Source organism: Melanotaenia boesemani, chromosome 19, assembly GCF_017639745.1.
Source record: "Melanotaenia boesemani isolate fMelBoe1 chromosome 19, fMelBoe1.pri, whole genome shotgun sequence".
Lineage (NCBI taxonomy): Eukaryota > Metazoa > Chordata > Actinopteri > Atheriniformes > Melanotaeniidae > Melanotaenia > Melanotaenia boesemani.
In genome coordinates, this window is record NC_055700.1 from 30,213,245 (window position 1) to 30,227,680 (window position 14,436).

Below are 14,436 nucleotides of genomic sequence, written 5' to 3' on the forward strand. Positions count from 1 at the left end.
TGTTTACAGCTACCTTTAACCTTCATTTCCAGAGTCCTGATTAGTTGTATCATGTGAAGTGTGGTGGTGACGTTCTGATGGTGGTGTTTGTGTTTCCTGCAGTCTGCTCTCCAGGTTACTTTGGTCACCGCTGCAGTCAGACCTGTCCACAGTGTGTCCACAGCAACGGACCATGCCACCACGTCTCAGGACAGTGCGACTGTCTGCCGGGATTCAAGGGATCTCTGTGCAATGAGGGTAGTTTTCTACACCACAGCGGTTCCACTGGAAACTAAAGATCCACCTGGATGGCTCACAGCTTCCTGTTGCTGGTAGCCATTTACTACAAAGATAAAGCCTGAAGACATCAGCTGGGTTGGACAGCTTTGATGATGCTCGTCACATCCCACTCACAGATCACTGCTCACTGCAGGCTGATCGCGCTGGAAAAGCCGAGTCATCACATTTGTCTCATAAAGTAACAGACTGATCAATATTCACATAGTGAACACTTATCTGTCCGAGGACACAGTGAACTCAACATGCCTTTACCCCTCAACCTTAATGTAACTTTGTCCTAAACCTTTTTTATCGTGTGTGTCCGTGCAGTGTGTCCCAGTGGTCGCTTTGGGAAGAACTGTGTGTGGAGCTGCAGCTGCACCAACAACGGCACCTGTAACCCCATCGATGGCACCTGCCAGTGTTATCCTGGATGGATCGGCAGCGACTGCTCCCAGCGTGAGTCCGGTCACGGTTAAACACCACCATGCTCATAAATCACTGTAAAACGAACTGTAGTTATTACATCAGCGGCTAATCCGGCTTACATTTAGCATCCCAGCTGTACTGTGAGGTCTCTGCCAGACAGTCCAAAACAGTCTTATGTTGACTTTTGTATCATCTCCTGCTCTGTCTCAGGCTCTCGTTTCCTGTCTCGTCTCTCTAACCTTTTTTCAATCACAGTGCACGTTCAAAATGGCAGATTTGTTTACATCTGCTTGCTAGCGTGTGACACGTAGGCAAAGTGAAACTCAGCTGCAACGACATGCAGCGTCCTAGATTAAAAAGTCGTATAGTCGCTGGACGCTGCTGGACAGCGACGGCTAAGAGATGTCACTGTGCCATCAAACCAGTCCCGAATGCAGAATTTAAGGTCGGAAAGTTACGGAATGGGTCTTTAAATACGGAGAAATACCAAAACAATTACGAAACTATGCAACACCTCATGGTATAAATAACACGGAAAATCTGTAATAATGAAAAAAACATCAAATTTCTATTTTTTTATGGAAGTGTAATTAAACTTCACATAAAAACACCTTTTTAAATTTGATCAGTTTACAAAAAAGTAATTAAAAATGTTAAAAGCTAAATCCTAGTTTAATAGTTATTTTACAATAACTTTTTTTGTGTTTAACTTTCAATGAAGCGTTCGGGCTACATGAAGAAACCTTTTTCACAGGCTTCGAGAATAAAGTCGTAATATTGCACGAACAAAGTTGTAATTAACACAAAACTTTGTAATTTTATAAGAAAAGGTTAGTCGTAATTGTAGCAGTTCGAGCCATTTTCCCTCCACAAAAGCAGCGACTTCCTCCAGGTCCGCCTGCTTCTCTCTGTGGAATATGCTAATTTCTTGATACTGATAATTTGGGGATTAAGTACGGTTTGCGAAATCTACGCTGAAGTACAACTTTACAAAATGCTCCATGGCTCACATTTTAACAACATTCCTCTTCTAAAACCTCTCGTTATAATAATTCTGACTTATTCCTCAAAGTCTGTAAAACATATGTTTCTTAATGTGGGCTTAATACTCCATCATATATTCTGTATATTAAAGTGCAATATTAGATATTAAGTTTATACATTTTCTTTAAAAAGTAAAGGTAGAAACTTCACTTTTATTGTGGAATTTTGCCATGATTTTACTTTTGGGTTTTTCTGGCATCACATTTCCTGGAATATTTAGTTTTTTTTCTTTATTTTTTACAGTGTAAGTGAAAGTCGAGTAGAGTACTTCCCCTGCAGCAGGAAGTCAGACGTAACCTTCATTTGTCTCTGTGTTGCAGCGTGTCCACCAGGTCATTGGGGACCCAACTGCATCCACACCTGTAACTGTCACAACGGAGCCTACTGCAGCGCTTATGATGGAGAATGCAAGTGCACCCCTGGATGGACCGGCCTTTACTGCACACAACGTCAGTCGCACATTTAAACACACTCACCTACTCAAAAGCCTCAAATAAGTCAGTCAGATGGTGTTTTAATAGATCTTTTGGTCCATTTGTAACCCTCTTCTGATTTCTGTCCAAAGTTTATGACTCTTATTGTTTTTAATCTGACCGAGGCTACTTTCCTATGTGGTACATATGCCATCACATTTTATCGTTTACTTCATTAAAGCCGATGTCATAATTCTGCTCCTGAGGAAGCAAAACACGGCAATATAAAATATGGGAAAAATATTTTTGCATAATTTTGTTGGCTCAGATTGAACAACTTCTAAAATTATACACTCACACTGTCAACGGTAGCGTCCATGTTTACCTCCATAAACAGATCTGTGTTTGCTAACAAACTCATACCTACATCCAGTCTGGGAGCATCTCCCTCGCTGCAAACCCTGCCACAGAGCAGCAGGTTCAACATGCACGCACAAGCGCACGTGCATGGTGGAGGCTGCTTCGGTGGCTGAAGGGCAGCTGGATGTTTCAGACCAGCAGGGGGCGCTGCTGGACTCTCCGGAGAACGCCACATAATCCTGTCCTGTGCAGTCCTGCACACCTGCTCTGGCTAATGGAGGCTTCTGGTGCCCCGTCGCAGCCAGAGGAGGATGTCCAGGGAACCGAGCCCAGCACCGCCTCCACTGGGGTCCATACGGAGGAGACGGGAGCCACGATCCGGTTTTTTCTAACGTAGTCTAGACCTTAAAGCTGTAGAACTGTCTGTTTAATCAGGCTAATGGTTCCCATGCTGTGCAGTAAAACGTGCAGTTCTCAACCAGACAGGTGGAAATGCTAGAGGCTGCAGTTTCTCTTCTGGAGGCTGTAAAAAGTGGCTTCATATAACAGAAGCTTGAACACAACAATGCTAAGCTAGTGCAGGTAAACAGACGTTCAGCGGTTTTAAACAGTTTTATTCACTGATTTAACTGATTTAATTGATCTCTTAGCATCGTTTATAAAAATAAAATAAAAACTTGAGCTTAAAAACATTGACTCCACAGTTTTTCCTTGGGTCGGGCTTTAAAGGGTGAAACTATGTACAAACCATGGGAAAAGGTTCAGATTTCAGGAAAAACAAGCATTAAGACCTGTCCTAACACATTAAACTCATAATAGAGCTACACACGTGGCACACATATGACCCGATGACCGAGGACTCTCCATCCACAGTGGCTAGCGGATTAACCCCTGAACCCCTTTTGGTATACTTCTAATTTTTTCCACTATAACATGTAAATTCAATAGATTTTAGAAAAAAAGTCTTGGTGTCACAAGTATTCAACCCTAAATAAGCCCCGATGCTATCAGTTACCTTCAGAAGTCACATGATCTCTGTTTATATCTGCCTGGTTCACACAGCTGATGACGCATTTATTTTGAACTCAACACTTTGTTTTTATTCTGATTCTTCACTGAGCTTATTTTAGTAATTCTGACTTCACGTGTTTTCCTTTTGCTTTCATGCGCTTTGTATCCAGCTCTGCTTATGTGTTATATTGTGTTATGGTGTGTTATGATGTCTTATGGTGTGTGTGTTATGGTGTGTTAGGTGTGTTATGGTGTGTTAAGGTGTGTTATGGTGTGTAATGGTCTGTTAAGGTGTGTTATGGTGCGTAATGGTGTGTTACGGTGTGTTATGGTGTGTGTGTTATGGCGTGTTATGATGTATTATGGTGTGTTATGATGTATTATGATGTGTTATGGCGTGTGTGTTATGGTGTGTTATGATGTATTATGGTGTGTTAAGGTGTTTTAAGGTGTGTTATGGTGTGTTAAGGTGTGTGTGTTATGGTGTGTTATGGTGTGTTTTGATGTACTATGGTGTGTTAAGGTGTTTTAAGGTGTGTTAAGGTGTGTTAAGGTGTGTCATGATGTCTTATGATGTGTGTGTTATGGTGTGTTAGGTGTGTTATGGTGTGTTAAGGTGTGTTATGGTGTGTAATGGTGTGTTAAGGTGTGTAATAGTGTGTTATGGCGTGTTATGATGTATTATGGTGTGTTATGATGTATTATGGTGTGTTATGATGTATTATGATGTGTTATGGTGTGTGTGTTATGGTGTGTTATGATGTATTATGATGTGTTATGGTGTGTGTGTTATGGTGTGTTATGATGTATTATGGTGTGTTAAGGTGTTTTATGGTGTATTATGGTGTGTTATGATGTATTTTGGTGTGTTATGATGTATTATGGTGTGTTATGATGTATTATGATGTGTTATGGCGTGTGTGTTATGGTGTGTTATGATGTATTATGGTGTGTTAAGGTGTTTTAAGGTGTGTTATGGTGTGTTAAGGTGTGTGTGTTATGGTGTGTTATGATGTATTATGGTGTGTTATGATGTATTATGGTGTGTTATGGTGTGTTAAGGTGTGTGTGTTATGGTGTGTTATGATGTATTATGGTGTGTTATGGTGTTTTATGGTGTGTTATGGTGTGTTATGGTGTGTTATGATGTATTATGGTGTGTTAAGGTGTTTTAAGGTGTGTTATGGTGTGTTAAGGTGTGTGTGTTATGGTGTGTTATGATGTATTATGGTGTGTTATGATGTATTATGGTGTGTTATGGTGTGTTAAGGTGTGTGTGTTATGGTGTGTTATGATGTATTATGGTGTGTTATGGTGTTTTAAGGTGTGTGTGTTATGGTGTGTTATGATGTATTATGGTGTGTTATGGTGTGTTAAGGTGTGTGTATTATGGTGTGTTAAGGTGTTTTAAGGTGTGTTATGGTGTGTTAAGGTGTGTGTGTTATGGTGTGTTATGATGTATTATGGTGTGTTATGGTGTGTTAAGGTGTGTGTATTATGGTGTGTTAAGGTGTTTTAAGGTGTGTGTGTTATGGTGTGTTATGATGTATTATGGTGTGTTATGGTGTGTTAAGGTGTGTGTATTATGGTGTGTTAAGGTGTTTTAAGGTGTGTTATGGTGTTTTAAGGTGTGTGTGTTATGGTGTGTTATGATGTATTATGGTGTGTTATGGTGTGTTAAGGTGTGTGTATTATGGTGTGTTAAGGTGTTTTAAGGTGTGTTATGGTGTGTTAAGGTGTGTGTGTTATGGTGTGTTATGATGTATTATGGTGTGTTATGGTGTGTTAAGGTGTGTGTGTTATGGTGTGTTATGGTGTTTTATGGTGTGTTATGGTGTGTTATGATGTATTATGGTGTGTTATGATGTATTATGGTGTGTTATGGTGTGTTAAGGTGTGTGTGTTATGGTGTGTTATGGTGTGTTAAGGTGTGTGTGTTATGGTGTGTTATGATGTATTATCAATCAATCAATCAATCAAAACTTTATTTATAAAGCGCCTTTCGTACAAGATTGTGGCTCAAAGCGCCTTACATTTAAAAACATTCCCGTCCAATCACCCTCACCCCCCAACCCCCATACAGGCACACACACTCCTTCAGCCTAGGATAATTCAAAGTACATGATGCCAGGTGCAGATGGACAAATGAGGAAACCTCATCAGTAGGGGATCCATCTGCACCAAGGGTGGGACAGTATTCTGCCAAGTTTCTGCAACTGCAGGGACACAGGAGCACGGCGGCCCGGGGAGACCTGGCTGAGACACCAGCCCCCACCGCCAAGACGTACGTCCCACCGCATCGATCAGCCACAGCCGGACACCACCCCCAGTACAGACGGACCCCCGTAGAGGAAACACTGGAAGGATCCAGAAACAATAAAAGGCAGTAAAAGAGCATTCAGTGTATAAAACGTCAGAAGTAATAAAACCAAATATTACGAAGCTAATTAAGACTTAAATAACTGAATATCAACTAAAAGCTAAGCTGAATAGATGGGTCTTCAACCGAGTCTTAAAAACATGAATGTTTATGGTGTGTTATGATGTATTATGGTGTGTTATGGTGTGTTAAGGTGTGTGTGTTATGGTGTGTTATGATGTATTATGGTGTGTTAAGGTGTTTTAAGGTGTGTTATGGTGTGTTAAGGTGTTTTAAGGTGTGTTATGGTGTGTTAAGGTGTGTGTGTTATGGTGTGTTATGATGTATTATGGTGTGTTAAGGTGTTTTAAGGTGTGTTATGGTGTGTTATGATGTATTATGGCGTGTTAAGGTGTTTTAAGGTGTGTTATGGTGTGTTAAGGTGTTTTAAGGTGTGTTATGGTGTGTTAAGGTGTGTGTGTTATGGTGTGTTATGATGTATTATGGTGTGTTAAGGTGTTTTAAGGTGTGTTATGGTGTGTTAAGGTGTGTGTGTTATGGTGTGTTATGATGTATTATATTGTGTTATGATGTATTATCGTGTGTCATGATGTGTTATGGTGTATTATGGTGTGTACAGTACCCTTGTCCACTGTGTCTGTTAAATGTGCTTTGATTTGACTTTGAATTGATTTTAGACGTAGAGCAGACACATTTGTTGTCCCACCTTGTCCAGCATGTAATGAGGAGGACTCCTTTGCAGGCTGCCCGTTAGGTTTCTATGGGAAGGACTGTTCTCAGACCTGCCAGTGTAGGAATGGGGCTGACTGCGACCACATCTCTGGACAATGCACATGTCGCACCGGCTTCATGGGCCAACACTGTGAACAAAGTATGCCATGCTGCCCTCCATCCTTTCTGCCGCAGTTGTTTGCTCTTTCTTTCTTCTTCCCTTTCTGTGTGATGCTTCATTTACTTTTTTTCAACTCATCTTATTACTTAAAAGATTATCTCAGCACTTTATCTCCAGCTTTACTTTTATCTCTCTGCCATACTTTGGGAAAGAGAGCCACTGACGTTGACTTAAATGACTAAATGTGTCATTTTTCTCATTTTCAGAGTGTCTTCGTGGTTCTTATGGTTATGGCTGCCGTCAGGTGTGCGACTGTCTGAATAACTCTACCTGCGATCACATGACTGGAACATGTTACTGTAGTCCTGGCTGGAAGGGAGCTCGATGTGACCAAGGTTAGGCTGCACTGGTGTCGATGACAGGGGTGGAAATCAGAAATCATAGCTTTGATAATAATAATAATAATAATAATAATAATAATAATAATAATAAGCAGAATGGTCGATATTGGCTGATTTCACAAAGTGACTCAGGAGCAAACAACCTACAGTTAAGAATAAAAAGTTAATAAATGTAGTGTTTGGTGGATGGGTTCTTTGTTGTTATAAGGCTTCTTGATAATTAATCTTATACTGTAGGGAAGTTTGCTTATTTCCCTTTAAATGGGGCCTGTTTGTTATGAAAATGCATTTTTGGGATGAGCAGCTGTTGAGTATGTGGGTTGAGCCTGTGAAAAACTTTCCAGATCTTCTCTGCCAATGACAAGCAGGTTTTCCGTCTTACGGCTGCCATGACTACTCTTCACCATCAGGCCAGTTTGTGCTGGTGTCTGCATGTGCACTGGAACCCGAATGAGTGGAGGAATGTTATGTTCAGCGATGAGTTCAGATTCTGCCTACAGAAGCTTGTCGGTAGGGTGGAGAAGATGTGGAGAACTCTATGCTGATTGATGGATAGGGTAGCGTCATCTGGTGAAGGCAGGGTGATGGTGTGGGCTGGTATCTCCATCACTGGATATACAGGGCTGGTCATCACTGAAGGAAATCTACATGGGGCTTATCAAAGACCACCTCCAGAGGATGGAGGACCTGTTTGCAGTCCTGACCTCAACCACATCCATCACTGGTGGGATCAGCTGTTGGTACTAGGGAGACTAACACAACAATACTGGCTGACTAGTAACAGAAGATGTTTTAAGAATGGGATGCCATCCCACAGCAATGTGACCAAGCTGGTGTCCAGCATGAGGAGGAGGTACAGGACTAAAGACCAGTATGAGGAGGAGGTATAGGACTGGTGTGGGTGTGTCTGGTTCTGATACTGAGGCTCCTATCAACATCAGAATCAGCTGTTTGCCAGAGAAGATCTGGACAGTTTTTCATGGTCACAGCCCACATCCTCACCTCTGCTCATCCCACAGATATGGCTCCATGTAGAAGAGAAACAGACTTTCCATCAGTATTTGTCTGGAAAGTTCTCTGAGAAGATATTCTTATAAATTGGTTCTATACAAAGTTTAATTAAATAAATAAGTTGAACAGTATTATATTTATTACCAAGAAGCATTGTTGCAACTTAGAAATTATCCACCAAACACTCGTTTACTGGTAGTTCTGCTGGGTTCTATGGTAAAGTCAGGCTGGTTATCCAGTCAAAGGTCAGAACACCAGCAGAACCAACGAAATAACCCAGAGTCGGTGAGAGCTAGATGTGTTAAAAGGGTTAGCCTAGGGATGCCCATGGTCTGATAGCATTGATTTCTTATTCCACCATCTTGGAACTTAAAATGAAAACAGTCTGGACTAAGACTGACCGAACCAGACCAGTAGGCAGCATCAGAGACTGGAATGTGGTTATCTTTAGGCCTAATCGTTCATTCAGTTATTTTTAAGTTTAATTAATTAAGCAAATGGACTGAATGGACTTGTTCCTGTCTGCAGCTGGTGTGGTGGTGGGGAGTCTCAACAGTCTGACCAGCGCAGCCATGCATGTGGACACATACCAGATAGGAGTCATCGCAGGAATCATTGTCCTAGTTCTGCTGGTGCTTCTCCTCCTGCTCCTCTTCATCGTCTACAGGAAGAAGCAGAAGGGCAAAGAGCCCACCACGCCGGCGGTGATCTACACTCCTGCTATGAGGGTTGCAGCTGATTACACCTTGGCAGGTAAATCACAGCTTCTTTCCCATGTAGACGGGAAATAAGACATCTCCAGATCTACCTTGATGGACTGGCGACATGTCCAGGTGTACCCACTAGTGATGCGCGGGTCGGGGTTTTTTCCGACCCGCGGGTCCCGCTCTTTTAAAAAAAGTGGACCGCACCAACCCGCCCCGCACCTCCGCTTCTATTTTTTTGACCCGACCCGCCCCATTAAAACACATCTTATGACATTGACGAATGCTTTTATTTAGTCTGAGAAAGGTGCATATGGTCTCCTAAATTGGCGCTGGAAACTGGCAACACAAAATGTATTTTCATTTGAACGTTAAGCCTATAAACATAAATAGGCAAATAAATAAAGTGTTTTAAAGCGTTTAAGCGTTTAAGTGTTATAAAGCACATAGCCAATGCTGCTGCTGTTGTCTGCACTGATTACCTCGTTGAACCTGTCCCAAACCTGTGATTTAGCCATTTGACCCTCCTTCTTCTTTTTAAGGACGTAAACTCCCGAACGAATATTATTCAACACTTCTTCCATCTTTTGTTGCGTGTCTGCTTGGCGCTTTCTGCACGTAGCCTGCATAGCCTGCGTAGCCTACTACGCGCCTACGTGGACATTACGTTACAAAACGTGGCCTGTGTTTAAATAACTGATAAATATTTTGTCTTACATGTTATAGTAACAAAATGTAGACACTGATTAAGGTCTTTATTTTCAGTTTGACAAAAAATAAAATTAATAGATAGAACTAGATATTTCAGAATAGTAAACCACACCAACCCGCCCCGCAGTGAAGCGAAAATTCTTTGACCCGCCCCAACCCGAACCCGGTCCAGATACAGAGCTGCTTGTCAATCTCCCAGGAGTTGTTGAGGCTAAACCTTAATCACACTGAAAGGAAGAGTAAATCACAGGGTGAAAAACTACTAGCAAATATCTACAAGATAATTACTGAAGCTGGCCTGATTACTACACAGTACTGAGAGACAATCTGGCGAAGACTGGAGCTCCCGCCTGTCCCTAAATAGCAGGGGAATCAGCAGGATGATGAGGTGGTTCCAATTGTGGCTCCAGACTCCGCCCTGAGTCTCCATGGCAACCTGCTCATCTCTACCTGGAAACTCAGAAAACACACAATCAGAGCAAACCATGACAGGATGGTTAGAGGAGGCTTAGGAGAGAAAGTTTTTAGGGATAGGTGCATCCTTTAGATCAGTGGTTATCAACCTATTTTCCTTGGGGACCCCCTTTATGCATATACTAAATCGTGGACCCCCTGCCTCACTCCTTACACTCCGTTTTATGTTCTTAAAAGTGAGATTCTCACCATAAATGATGTTTTCTGGCTGAGTCCTGTCCTTCCATAAAGCCAAAGTAAAATTATGTTGATTAAATGAACAAATAGTGTTACTTTTTTTTCTTAAGCTAGGGACAACATGTGGACATTAATCACAATGGCTCTTAATATTCAAAGCTTCAGGGACCCCTTGTGCTCTATAGGGGACCCCCTTGGGGGGTTCCAGAGCCCAGGTTGGGAACCATTGCTTTAGATGAAGAAATAAAGCCTTGTCACCGAGCGCTTTGAGGTATGTTTCTGTTCGTGCTACGCCAACAGAGCTGCTTCTGGACTGGATGATACCATGGTGGAGTAGCTGCTCTGCAGGGTTTCTCTGTGATTGGTCAGAAGCTGCAAACTCCTCCCCTTTTATGTGAGCATGTGCTGATCTAGATGGAAAACCCTGGGTTGATAACCAGCTTCATAGTACCACTTATCAGGATCCTGAACGTCGGGGGTAAGTCCACCCAGGTTCAGGCCTCAGGTCCAGGTTCAGGTCCACATCCAACAACTCCACAATTCCAGTGATCCTAGGCCGAGAACAGTCAGAGTATCAATAAACTCACAATACAAGCAGGGTCCAGAGACAGATCAGAACCAGGTCCAGAACTGGTCAGCTTACAGGTAGGCAGGCAGGTGCAGACTGCTGGAGAGTTTCTAGCTGAAGTCAGGTTCACAGAGAATCTGGGAAGGGACTGGGTCTGGTCTGGACCTCCTGTTCATGAGGAGAGAGGGACAGGTGAAGCTCATCAGGTTTATTAGAGAGAGCCGGACTGGAAAGCCAGACACAGTCCGTCTGAATGACTGGATAAGACTGAACACGTCATCCTGCAGAAAGAGTTTAAAAATGTCAAAATATTCATCTCCTTTGATGTTCCACATCCACAGTTTTGGTGTTCTGCTAACAGTTATTGTCATTTTTCAGATGCTCACAGTCCAGCCAGTGAGCCCCACCCCAGCAACTACTTCTCCAACCCCAGTTACCACACCCTGACCCAGTGCATCAGCCCCCCACATGTTAGCAGTGGTCCGTATGCCAAGGTATGGACATGGCTCTCCTACAGCTTGACAAAGACATCTGTTTAAAAACAACTGAAAGTCCATTTTGACCCCATTTTTCAGGCCAAGTACAGCCAGCTCTTTGCAAACATGAAGAACATGGATGGGAGGAAACCGGCTCATGTTGTTGCTCATACTGGTACACTGCCTGCAGACTGGAAACAAGGGGACTGCTTCAACGAACTGGGTGAGTTTCACCAGCAGCTTCTTCTTCAGGAATCTGGTTTATAGTTGGTGGAAGTAACGCTGATGCATGTTTTACAGTTTCTACACACCCATACCACGCAGCCCAAACACATTTAAAACACAAATACACACATTAAAAATGGTTTTATATTCAAAAACAAGAAAAAAGTCCCTTAAAATAAGACTATTTCTGGGCTCGTCCCTCTAGACACACTGACACTCAAATCCACACAAATGGTCTGCGTGTGCGTGTCTTAAATCTTGTAACAGTGGAGGTGGAGGGAAACGGGAGGATGATGGCTAAGCTGCTATCACACTGGGACTGTGTTGAATCTATCATGTTGCACTCTCACCACAGCCAGTGTGTTGATGCCCAGTTGCTGGCGTGTGAAGGAGTGTAACGAGCCCAACACTCCGGGCTGGAAAGGAAGCCGTGAAAAGTCGTCTCTGAGCTGCAGAAATTTTTTTTTTTTAACTTGTCCTGTCCAGCATCATAGCAGCAAAATGTTAATCTGGTTGCTGTATCGTGCTGAACAAATTTGCTCTGCCAAGGGGAGGCCTATGGGTAAGGCTCCTCTTGATAATCTGATTCATTTATTTATTTATTTACTTTGAATCACAGAATCTATTTAATCTTGCTGGACCTGACCGGAGGGGACAGAAAAAGATGGAAAATAGCAAAAAGAGCAAAAGGGAAAGAAGAAAGGAGACAAAAAGATCACAGACAGAAGGAAACGACCCTTCAATCCACACCATCACCAGACAACAAACTGTTACACCTGTACATGAACACACCAGAAAGTTTCCTACAACTTTTACAAAAGCAGAAACACACACACAGAAAAAAAAACAGGGCTGCCAGTCATTAAGAGTTTTTAAATAATAACCAAATCAAAAAGACATAACAGCGACCAGATACAAGGAGAAACAAGGAGTGATCAGTGATGAAGAGTGATGAGTGAGATCATGCAAATGCGACCACGCCTCCACGGAGGCCAGAGGCAGACCAGGGCCAGAGGCAGCAGACCCGGAGCACCAACCCAAGCCACCCCACCACGAAGACGACTCCAGCCCCACCCGAAGGGCGGCAGAGGAGAGCCCCAGCAAGAGCCCCCCACTGTCGCGGGGCACAGGCCCCAGTGGGCCAAGATCAGCAGCCGCCGGCCCCGCCAGGGACCGGCCACCTAGGATAGCCCAAGTGAAGGGCCCAGGGCCCCAGGAGCCCAGAAGCAGCCGCCCCACCCCCCAAAGGCAGAGGGCCCGCAACATGCCTAGGAGGACCAGGCCCCCCCCCCAGACAGCCACCCGGCGTAGGCCAGCACACACCCCGATGTTCCAGCCGCACACCCCGGGAACCAGGGTGCTATCAGCCCCCTCCCCCCACTTCTCACCTACTTCAATCTGCACACCATATAACCCTACACTCACACCCTCCGCCGTGCCGCACCCACAATCACTCACCACCACACAGTCACGCCACACACAACCCACCCACCATGCCCCGTGGGGGACACCCCAGGTGGACCAGCGGACAGCGAGCCCCAAGCACCCCCCCTTGACCCAACCCCCACAGAGCCAGCAGCCCACCAGCGCAGCCACCCCGGGACCCGGCCCCGGGGCAACCACCCCCCCCCCCCGCCCGCTCCCAGCCACACACAGGGGGAGCAGGGGTGTGAGAGGTCCCCAATACCCTCTCCCTCCCCCCTCCTGACTGTCAGGAGCTGCAGAAATTTACATGATGAATGTCGGTGGCGTCAGAACGAGTCAGAAGCTCAGAAAGTTGCTTTAAACCAGCCTCAACAGATACTTCTGGTCCTGGTCCTGATGGAGGTTTTCCTTCCTGGTTCTGGTCCTGACGGAGGTTTATTATTTAGAGACCTTATAACACAGAAGGAGAAGACATGTGACACGTGAATTTTTTAGAAATGGATTTTAGTTTCACAAATTTGGATATTTTTTTAAGTGTAAAAATGAAATTAAATTTTAAAATGTTATGATGGTAAATAAAGAAAAGACACCAAGCAGGTAAAATGAATTTATTTCCAGCTTTCAGACCATTTTCCCTTTTCCAGGGGTTGTATTTATATTATATTATATTATTCATTCTCTGTACCGCTTGTTCCATGACGGGTTGCGGGTAAGCTGGAGCCTATCCCAGCATTAACAGGTGAGAGGCAGGTACACCTGGACAGGTCACCAGTCCATCGCACGGCCAACACATAGGGGACAAACAACCACACACACACACACTCGCTCCTAGGGAGAATTTAGTCATCAGTTAACCTAACATCATGTCTTTGGACGGTGGGAGGAAGCCGGAGAGAACCCACGCATACACGGAGAGAACATGCAAACTCCACACAGAAAGGCCCCGCCCCCCAAGGTTCGAACCTCCCCCAAGCCGAGATTCGAACCAGCGGCCTTCTTGCTGTGAGGCTGCGGTGCTAACCACCACACCACCATGCAGCCCATTTATATTATATTATATTATATTATATTATATTATATTATATTATATTATATTATATTATATTATATTATATTGCTCCTCTTTCCCTTGTTTTCTCCTTCTTGCCAGGAGCCTATGGAGTTGACCGAGGGTACATGGGGAAGTCTTTAAGAGGTAGGACATGAATGTTACAGCTGAACTTCTCAACTTGATGCTATCCTGCTCTCTGACTGGCTCTGTTGTTTCTCACCAGATGTGGTGAAGGGCTCAGCCTACCACGCCAGCTCTTGTTCCCTGAACAGCTCGGAGAACCCATATGCTACGATCAAGGACCCCCCACTGCTGACAGCCAAAAACACAGAATGTGGCTACGTGGAAATGAAATCTCCAGCCAGAAGAGATTCAGCATACGCTGAGATCAGCAACAGCAGCCCCACCAGCAACCGCAACGTGTACGACGTTGGTGAGCAGCTTTCACTTGTATCTGTTCTTTACCACTGAGATAAAAACACACAT

The 14,436-nt window shown here is 43.9% G+C and overlaps 1 protein-coding gene across 1 annotated transcript in view; it reads left to right on the forward strand.

Moving 5' to 3' along the window:
* Positions 1–14,436, forward strand: part of megf10 (multiple EGF-like-domains 10) — an 83,818-nt gene that overhangs the window by 66,421 nt on the left and 2,961 nt on the right. Inside the window, 10 exon segments of the mRNA XM_041970736.1 lie at positions 103–237; positions 589–717; positions 2,052–2,180; positions 6,638–6,766; positions 6,994–7,122; positions 8,668–8,892; positions 11,152–11,267; positions 11,349–11,472; positions 14,050–14,094; positions 14,174–14,383. Of these exon segments, the coding sequence (XP_041826670.1) occupies positions 103–237; positions 589–717; positions 2,052–2,180; positions 6,638–6,766; positions 6,994–7,122; positions 8,668–8,892; positions 11,152–11,267; positions 11,349–11,472; positions 14,050–14,094; positions 14,174–14,383 (1,371 nt within the window).